General features: G+C 39.8%; 2 protein-coding genes across 4 annotated transcripts; one reads left to right on the forward strand and one right to left on the reverse strand.

The window, feature by feature from the left end:
- Positions 1-995: 995 nt before the first annotated feature.
- On the reverse strand, positions 996-3886 carry LOC112164855 (pentatricopeptide repeat-containing protein At3g20730). The gene is made up of 4 exons (XM_024301176.2): positions 3064-3886; positions 1710-2962; positions 1378-1543; positions 996-1277 (listed from the first exon to the last, which is right to left on the reverse strand). The coding sequence occupies exons 1-2, from the start codon at positions 3746-3748 to the stop codon at positions 1770-1772; spliced, it is 1878 nt and encodes a 625-aa protein (XP_024156944.1). The 5' UTR covers positions 3749-3886; the 3' UTR covers positions 996-1277; positions 1378-1543; positions 1710-1769.
- Positions 3887-3897: 11 nt separating this feature from the next.
- On the forward strand, positions 3898-8182 carry LOC112164854 (G-type lectin S-receptor-like serine/threonine-protein kinase CES101). Of its 3 annotated transcripts, none has more exons than XM_024301174.2 (8): positions 3898-4031; positions 4612-5732; positions 6092-6190; positions 6280-6485; positions 6593-6803; positions 6892-7129; positions 7243-7393; positions 7483-8182. In XM_024301174.2, exons 2-8 carry the CDS (start codon positions 4637-4639, stop codon positions 7789-7791), a joined length of 2310 nt encoding a protein of 769 aa, XP_024156942.1. In that variant the 5' UTR covers positions 3898-4031; positions 4612-4636; the 3' UTR covers positions 7792-8182. The 3 variants fall into 3 exon arrangements, with proteins under 3 accessions (XP_024156942.1, XP_024156943.1, XP_024156941.1); XM_024301175.2 differs by lacking the exon at positions 3898-4031 and having other exon boundaries at positions 4483-5042; positions 5124-5732; XM_024301173.2 differs by lacking the exon at positions 3898-4031 and having other exon boundaries at positions 4483-5732.
- The last annotated feature ends 335 nt before the right edge of the window (positions 8183-8517 follow it).

Raw genomic sequence — 8517 nt, forward strand, 5'->3', positions numbered from 1 at the left:
TGAAGCGACGTCGTTTAGATGATAATTGGGCCGTTAGACTATTAATTACACCCAGGCATAAATATAAAAATAAGCCCAATCGGAATCCAGCCACGTAATAAGACCCGAGCCGAAAACGCAACGGAGAAAGACGGAGAGAGAAACCAACATGCTTCTCCAGATAAAGAGACAAAGAGTCACAGAGAGAGCAATCGTAGAAGAACCCCCACGGTGGCGTTGATCGGACGGTCCAGATTCCCCAGCTTCTGGATCTGACGACGACACAGCACCATGGCTTCCAAAGGTCAAAGGCCGAAGCTCGATCGTGAAACCAGACCTAAGCGCCACAAGGTTGGCTTCCCGCGATTATGTTCTGCGTTTTTTCTCTGAATTTTGAGCATTACTAAGCTAAGAGCAACGTTAAAACCTCCGCTTTTTTGCTTACTGGAGAGGAAAATTGGAGCCTTCCAGTTTTTGCTTCATTAATGTGCCTACTGGACTTGTGGATATTTAGGTTAGAATTTGTTTTATGTTATTTTCTCATTTCCTGAACTTATATCGCAGCACAGTGATTTCAAATTGTATATTTCTATAGGATTTTTAACCAGAAATTTTTTTTTTTGAGGAAAACACGAACATTTTTCGTGCTGTTTGGTAAACAAAGTTCAGAGTGCTTTGTGAGAAGTCAGGGCCGAGTCGTGTTCGTGTCATGTCCTCTGCTTCATTGTCATGCTAGCTTGAGTCGTGTTCGTGTCATGTCCTCTGCTTCATTGTCATGCTAGCTTGACCATTTGACACTCGAATGGCTCTCCCAATTTTGAAAGGAAAATTAGGTAGCCTTGGATGTGTCCAGAGAAATTCTGCTATCCTAATAGAAAGCACAGCACATAAATTTGGGGTTCATATGTGACTAGAACAGTTGATCACGGATCTGGTATTCTCAATCTGTTTTCCAAAAACCTTTCTCTGCTGTCAGATAATCAACAAACAAAATCAATAAGACGGCAGCTTCCATATCTTAGAACCACATATTCTTTGCTGAAACTGAATACAAAAGAAATGAACGTTTCTTAAGTAAGCCAGCAATACAATATATTTCTGGTCAGACTATTTTGTAAATGTGGCAGCCTAGATCATTCCAGCAGCTGATAGAGTTTCGGAACTCATTACCATGCAGCATACTGAGAATATGAACCTGTTCCGTGCTAACACTGACGTCCAAGACACTTCTAGTGGTTGAAATGCTTCTACCATAACAAATTTATCTCTTCTTGTCTCTTAATCCTGATACTGTTTGCCTGCAAGATAAACTCTTCGATGAGTGTCTCCTGCTGGTTCAAAATTACAAACAATATAAACACATGAAGGAAGAGAAGCTAAGAGAGTGAGAATGTTTACCAGGAGGATGTATAAAATATGGACATATTCACATTGACTTAGGGAGGGCTCCTATCCGGTTATCAGCACTCTGATCCTTTCCAGCATTACCTTGATTTCGCTTTCGCTTTATCATGGTTTGGTGGTTTAAAAATTAAGATTAATCTCAATGACTCGTCTTCCACGCCTGCCAAAAGTTTTCAAAGACAAAGTTACACTTAATTGCATAACATGTACTTCTTTTTTTTGGGTCGAAATAACATATACTTGTTAATATATCAAATTTCAGTAGACTTATATGAAGCAGACTGACACAAATATAAAAGTGCACATTCTTGAGGAAGGATATATACCTGAGTGTCACAAGCAATATGTAAAACAGGTCCACGTAACTCCCTTGTTGGACAACAACGCTATCCCAAAAGTAAAACGAGATAAATGGACTCTTGGAGCATAAGCAAGAGATCCACATGATCAGTGTGATAATTAGCTAGTTTTACTGTTTTACTGTCTTGAGGTGGCTGCAAAAGCAACATTTTATTTGTTGTGAACTGTAAAAGGCTGTGCGCTGGTTCTTTTTTCAAACCTCCCTTCTCTAACAAATCTCGTGTTTCCAAAGCACTGTCCCATGCACCAGATGCAGCATAGATGCTTCCAAGAACAACATAGTTAACTGAATACTCAAGATCAATATTACAAAGATGCATTGATGCCACTTCTCCAAGTGACCTATTACCATAGGTGCTACATCCCCCAAGAACAGCTCCCCAAAGTGAGGGATTCGACTTAATGTTCATGTCACATATCAACTTATGCACATCTTCCAGCAAACCTGCACGTGCATAAAGATCTAGCAAGCAAGAAAAATGCTCAGCCCGAGGCAAGATGTTGTATTTGCTAAGCATAGTATTGAAGCATTCCCATCCTTCACTTGTCAATCCAGTATGGCTACAAGCAAAGAGAAGAGACAAGAATGTGATATCATTAGGTTTCAATCCCTCAAGTTCCATCCTTTTATACAATGCAATTGCTTTATCTCCATGGCCATTCCTTCCATATCCAGAAATCAGAGACGTCCATGAAATTACATTCTTTTCCTCCATCTCCTCAAAAGCACGGTTAGCATCTTCAATTTCTCCACATTTTGCATACATATCAACGAGAGCATTTCCCATGGCCACATCAAGACAAGGTTGGTGCTTCAACATAAGTGCATGGATTTGTCTTCCCAAGATCAATGAAGCAACATTTGCACATATATTAAGCATGGAGCACAATATGACACCATCCAGTCTCATGCTCATAACTGTTATCTCTTTGAAGAGATCTAGCACATCTCTGCTGTAGTTACCTTCTCGTGCATACCCAGCAATGAGTGCAGTGCAGGATATAATGTCCTTTTCTATCATACTTCTGTATATCTTATGGGCAAACACTACCTTGCCACATTTTGCATATGCATTGATTAGCGATCCACTCAAACTTTTGTGTGATCCAAAACCCAGACGCATTGTCAATCCATGCATTTGACTAACCTTCACCAAACCACTATCTCCGGCCAAGCCTCTCAAAACACTCCCGAAGGTGAAGCAATCAGGAACCATGCCTAAGGTAACACAAACGAAAATCAAACATCAAACAAACACAAAGAAGAGCACAACAAGACTACCAAACACTGAAAATTTAACCAAAAGCATAAACGTTCACCTTCCCTCATCATTGACCGAAACATTCGCAACGAGTCCTCTCTAAAACCCTGAACAGCATACCCTCCAATGATTGCATTCCAAGAAACCAAGTCCCTTTCCGACATTGCCTCGAAAACACAACAAGCATCCTCTATCTTTCCACACTTGGCATGAAAATCAACTAATGCACTCAGCACAAACAAATTCTCAGCAAACCTTCCTTTCACAACACACCCCTGTATCTGCATCCCCACTTCCAAAGACCTCAAACCAGTGCATGCCCTCAATGCACTCCCATACCCAAACTGATTAGCTCTGAAACCCGCCCGACGCATTTCCAAAAACACCCCCAAAGCTTTCTCATAGCTTCCACTTTGAGCATACCCAGAAACCATAGAGGTCCAAGACACAACATTTCTCTCGGGCATTTTATCGAACACCTTGCGAGCACCAACCACGCGGCCAAACTTGCAATAAAAGTTGATCAATTTGGTGTTCAAATTCAGATTTGAAGCAAACCCATTGGTGATCACATGGGTGTGAGCCAAAAGACCGGGTCTTTCTACTCGTTGATCGATGCAGAGTTGCAGAATCTTCATATACAAGCAATAGTAATGGTCCAAGTGAGTTGGGTTAGACTGAACAAGTCTCGGAGCTTCTTGAAGGTGACGCCTTTTCCACAATGCTTGCATTATGTGTGACATTATGTAATTGGGTATATGCCATCAATGGCTTTTACATTGGGACTGGTGTTTATGACTGATGCTATATCTGACCATCTCTCTTTTTTGATTTTTCTGTTCTGTCACCATGTCATTAAATAAGGGATCGTCTATTATTTCTAGTCACGTGCCAAAAGGCAAAAGGCAAAAGGCAAACACCTCCCAAAATCTGAAGGTTTTTGCTTCTTGCTTAATGGGACTGCTCAGTACCAACCACAGGCTCTTTTGCAATTTGAATACTCCTTTTCAAGAAGAGAAATGATAGGTTTGATCTCAACCCAAGTTCTTTATTTGGTTAGAGTTTCTTGAGATTGTCATATTTTTCAATTTGGGTCAATGGGGTTTACGGTTTTTTTTTGGAGGAAGGTAGTTGATATGTGTTTGATGAAATACTCACCCGACCAATACCATGCTTCTGTTTACTTTGAGTCTTTGACTCTCTGGCTTGATGAATTTTCAATTCTGAGCATTAAAAACTAATAGAAGAATGTACTCGTGTATCAGCTGAAAAGAAAGCTCTAATTGTTAATCTCCTTGTCAATGTCTGGTTCTGCAAGCCTGTCCCTTTCATAAATTAAACTAGAAGAAAGAATATAGAGTAAAGCTTAATTTTCTGATCCTTGTTGGCGGGCCGTTTACTTTTGAATATAATATTTTCTGGTCAATTTTGGATGTTTTAATAGTTGGATTCCCTCTACAATTAAGGCTCTTAAGAGTGTTCCCTTTGCTTTGTTTAGAGCCAGATCCAAAAGATTTCAGCCAAGTTTATCATTTGGAGAAACCTTAAGCTTGTGGTCATTCATGGCTTGCAGTATTAACTCGATTTTGTTTCTCTTTTTGTTAAGCTTGTGGAGTACTTGCAATGGTGCAATGAACACACTGGAACCAGGCGACACTCTCGATTCTTCTAGCTTCTTAGTTTCTGCAAATGGGAAGTTCACCCTGAATTTTCGTAAATATGATGATGCTTTAAGCTTGAGCTACCTGGTTATAAAGTGGAATGGAAGTCATAATTATGCCTGGGTTGCAAATCCGTACACACCTGTTTTATACCCTTTTGGAGTTCTTACGTTGGACAGGAACAACACATTGAAAATCACTCAGAAAGATGGTGATCCAGTGGTGCTTTACTCAGCTTCAGAGACCGCCAATAGCAGTGTGTTAGCTACCCTTTTGGATTCTGGCAACTTTGTCCTAGAAGAGGTGAGCTCTGATGGATCAGTGAAAAGGGTTTTGTGGCAAAGTTTTGATTATCCAGGAGATGTGCTTCTGCCAGGTATGAAATTAGGGATTAATCATAGTAATGGCCACAACTGGTCACTTTCATCGTGGTTTACTGAGAAAAGTGCAATGCCAGGATCTTTCACACTTGATTGGGACCCTGAGGGACATGAATTGAAAATTAGGCGACGGGGGGTAGTTTATTGGAGTAGTGGAATCTTTAGAGATGGGAGTTTTGAAAATATTAAGCAGAAGAGGTATACTTTTAGCATTGTTTCAAATCAGAATGAAGATTATTTCAGTTACTCTGTTGTAGATCAAAATGCTAAACCACAATGGCTCCTAACCACAATAGGGAGACTATATGACTTTGATGGATCACTGGATATTGCAACAGCGGATTCCTGTTATGGGTATAACACTGATGGAGGATGCCAGATTTGGGACCAACCAACTGAGTGCAGGCATTTTGGTGATGTATTTGAGCAAGGAAATGGGTACTTTAATCCGACAGGTCCTAGTGGTTCAAATGTAAAATCTACCAGTGATTCAAACACAAGTCTCAGCATAACTGATTGTAAGGCTGCTTGTTGGGAAAATTGTGACTGTCACGGGTTCATGTTTCTGTTTGCTAATCAGACTGGATGTCGATTTTGGACTGGAAACTTGAAGTTCATTGCAGACAGCGCAGGCTATAGTTCAAGTGTTGTTTATTTTTTAACAAAAAAGTCAGCCAGCAGCCGCTGTAAGTATACCAATCTTTAGAGCTAATATTGTTCCACAAGTTTTCCATTTCCTTTGACCTCACATAATTCCACATCAAAGAACAAACAATTAGTTTTGGGGTTAGAAAGTAAACAATATATGCATACACAACAAGCAATGGATTTGGCATACATAGAAACTAGAAAGTAATAGAATTGATGATGAGTATATTCGCATTTTTCACACATCTATTGCCAGTGTAATATTACTCAATATACTAGCTATATTAGAGGTTTCTGGAGCCATGCATGGTTTTTTCCAGAAGCGTATATTGTAATTATATATATATATATATATATATATATCTGACACGGCTCTATTGGTAATGGTGCTTTGCAGCACATAAGTGGATATGGATTGGTGTTGCTACTGGCACGGCTCTATTGGTAATGGTGCTTTGCATAGTATGCTGTCTATTACGAAGAAGAAACTTGTCCGGTAATTCTTTCACCATAATGAATTAATTTGTGGACACAATTTTGCAGATTTGAAAAATGAAAATTTTCTAATTTATATATGACTCTTAGGAGGGGAGAACAAAAAAAAGATTGATGAGAAAAAATTGCTTCCCTTAAGGGGATCTGATATATCAACTGATGTCCATGGGATTCAAAATGATGGATCCATGGGACATGATTTAAGAGCATTTAGCTATGAATCTGTCATGACTGCTACAGACTACCTCTCCTTACAAAACAAGCTAGGAGAAGGGGGCTTTGGACCTGTTTATAAGGTAAGTTTGAGGTAAGCGGAAGTAAGTTTCTATGTACTTGCTAAATAAGTTTCTATGTACTTGCTAATGAAACTAATCATATGGCCTATCACGGACCATCGATTCAGGGAAAATTGTCGTCAGGGCGAGAAGTAGCTGTAAAGAGGCTTTCAAGTTGTTCCGGGCAAGGAGAAGTACAGTTTAAGAATGAATTGATTCTCATATCTGAACTCCAACATACTAATCTTGTTCAGCTTTTCGGATTTTGCATTCATGGTGAAGAGAGGATGCTAATATACGAGTATATGCCAAACAAAGATCTGGACTACATATTATTTGGTAATTAGACTATCACTTGCTTGTTTCATTTGATTTTTAGTTATGAATAGCCTTTACTTACTGAACAGACTCTGTATGTATTGGCCAGATTCAACCAGAAGCATGCTACTGGATTGGAAGAAACGTTTCAATATAATTGAAGGAATCGCCCAAGGATTGCTTTACTTGCACAAGTACTCTAGATTAAAAGTAATTCATAGAGATCTTAAAGCTAGTAACATACTACTAGATGAAAATATGAACCCCAAAATTTCTGATTTTGGAACGGCAAGGAGTTTCATGCTTAATGAAGTTGAAGCAAGTACTGGACGGATTGTTGGGACACAGTAAGTCATTTACTGTATAAACATATCTTCCTATCGTGTCTGTCACTTGTGGTTGCTATTCATTCGTTCATGTAATGAATGTACTAAAATTATGTTCTCTTTCAATTGTACAGTGGTTACATGTCTCCCGAGTATGCTATGCAGGGAATTTTTTCTGGAAAATCTGATGTCTTCAGTTTTGGAGTGTTGATGCTCGAAATCATAAGTGGTAGGAAAAACAACAGGTTTCACAGTGCTCATCGCGCGCTCAACTTAGTAGGATATGTATGTCATTCAATTCTTAGTTGTAATGAATCTCTTTTTCTTTGAGGTGTGAATTTCTGATATCCTAAATGAGTACAATCTTGTTTCAGGCGTGGGAATTATGGCAAGAAGGTGCAGGACTAGAACTGATGGACACAACACTAGGTGATTCGTGTGTGGAAAATCAATTTTTAAGATGCACCCATGTTGGTCTACTATGTGTCGAAGAAGATGCAGAACTTCGGCCTACCATGTCAGATGCCATATCTATGTTGACAAATGAAAGCTTGCCTTTACCTATACCAATAAGACCAGTATGTTTTCCAGTAAGGCATTCGGCTGGAGTTGACATAAGAGGAAACAAATCCGAAATTATATCAGCAAATGGCCTGTCCAGCACCCTTGTTATAGGACGATGAAGGTACTACGTACTGACATGTTCCTCGTTCCTCAGTTGTACTTTCCCTTGGTGTAACGATACTTTGTTTAGAAAATGAACTTTGCTAGACAGCTTAAGGAAGATCACTTCAGCTGGCACTTCATAGATGCTAAGGAAGAAGGTTGCTAGCCCACCAATCTGTCCTTTTAGAGTTACATCACACGTAATTAGTAGAGGCTTCTTTGTGATATCAGTGTGTCCTATATACTAATAGAGTAATCTATTATAGATATCTCCTCTGGATTTTATTTGTAATTATGTAATAGGTAATTAAAGTGTACAGAGTGACAGTGTTAATGTCTAAAAGTCTAGCGGTAGCTGGACCTTGGTTAACGCTGATCCGGCAGGCGGATCGCTACCTTTGTTGTGAATGGTTCCCGTTACCTGTCAAATAAAATACAACGGGCGTCAGAGGGAGACCGCGCCGGGCGGTCTTCAACTCTCCGATGCCTAAGTTAGTCAATGTATTTATGTTGACAAAGTAACAGTAGGTAAGTATTGAATGCGTAATAAATGAGGAGAGAGGAGAGGACCTTTTATAGGTGAGGAAGAGGATGATCTTCTCCTTGTTTTCGATGTGGGACTGATGGTGCTTCAGTTCCCAGTTTCAGTAGCTTCTGATGCCATCTTGACACGGCGCGTGGCGGCGCGTCGGCGGTGCTTTGGGGTTGATCCGGGGCTCAGGCGGTAACCCGGCTAACTGTCT

The sequence above is a fragment of the Rosa chinensis genome, chromosome 5, assembly GCF_002994745.2.
Source record: "Rosa chinensis cultivar Old Blush chromosome 5, RchiOBHm-V2, whole genome shotgun sequence".
Classification (NCBI taxonomy): domain Eukaryota; kingdom Viridiplantae; phylum Streptophyta; class Magnoliopsida; order Rosales; family Rosaceae; genus Rosa; species Rosa chinensis.

Coding starts and splice junctions, on each gene's coding strand:
- LOC112164855 (XM_024301176.2), bottom strand. CDS start 3,748: ATGTCACACATAATGCAAGCATTGTGGAAAAGGCGTCACCTTCAAGAA. Junction 2,963..3,063: donor TCGGTCAATGATGAGGGAAG/GTGAACGTTTAT, acceptor GTGTTACCTTAG/GCATGGTTCCTGATTGCTTC.
- LOC112164854 (XM_024301173.2), top strand. CDS start 4,568: ATGGCTTGCAGTATTAACTCGATTTTGTTTCTCTTTTTGTTAAGCTTG. Junction 6,486..6,592: donor GCTTTGGACCTGTTTATAAG/GTAAGTTTGAGG, acceptor CCATCGATTCAG/GGAAAATTGTCGTCAGGGCG. Junction 7,130..7,242: donor GGACGGATTGTTGGGACACA/GTAAGTCATTTA, acceptor TCAATTGTACAG/TGGTTACATGTCTCCCGAGT.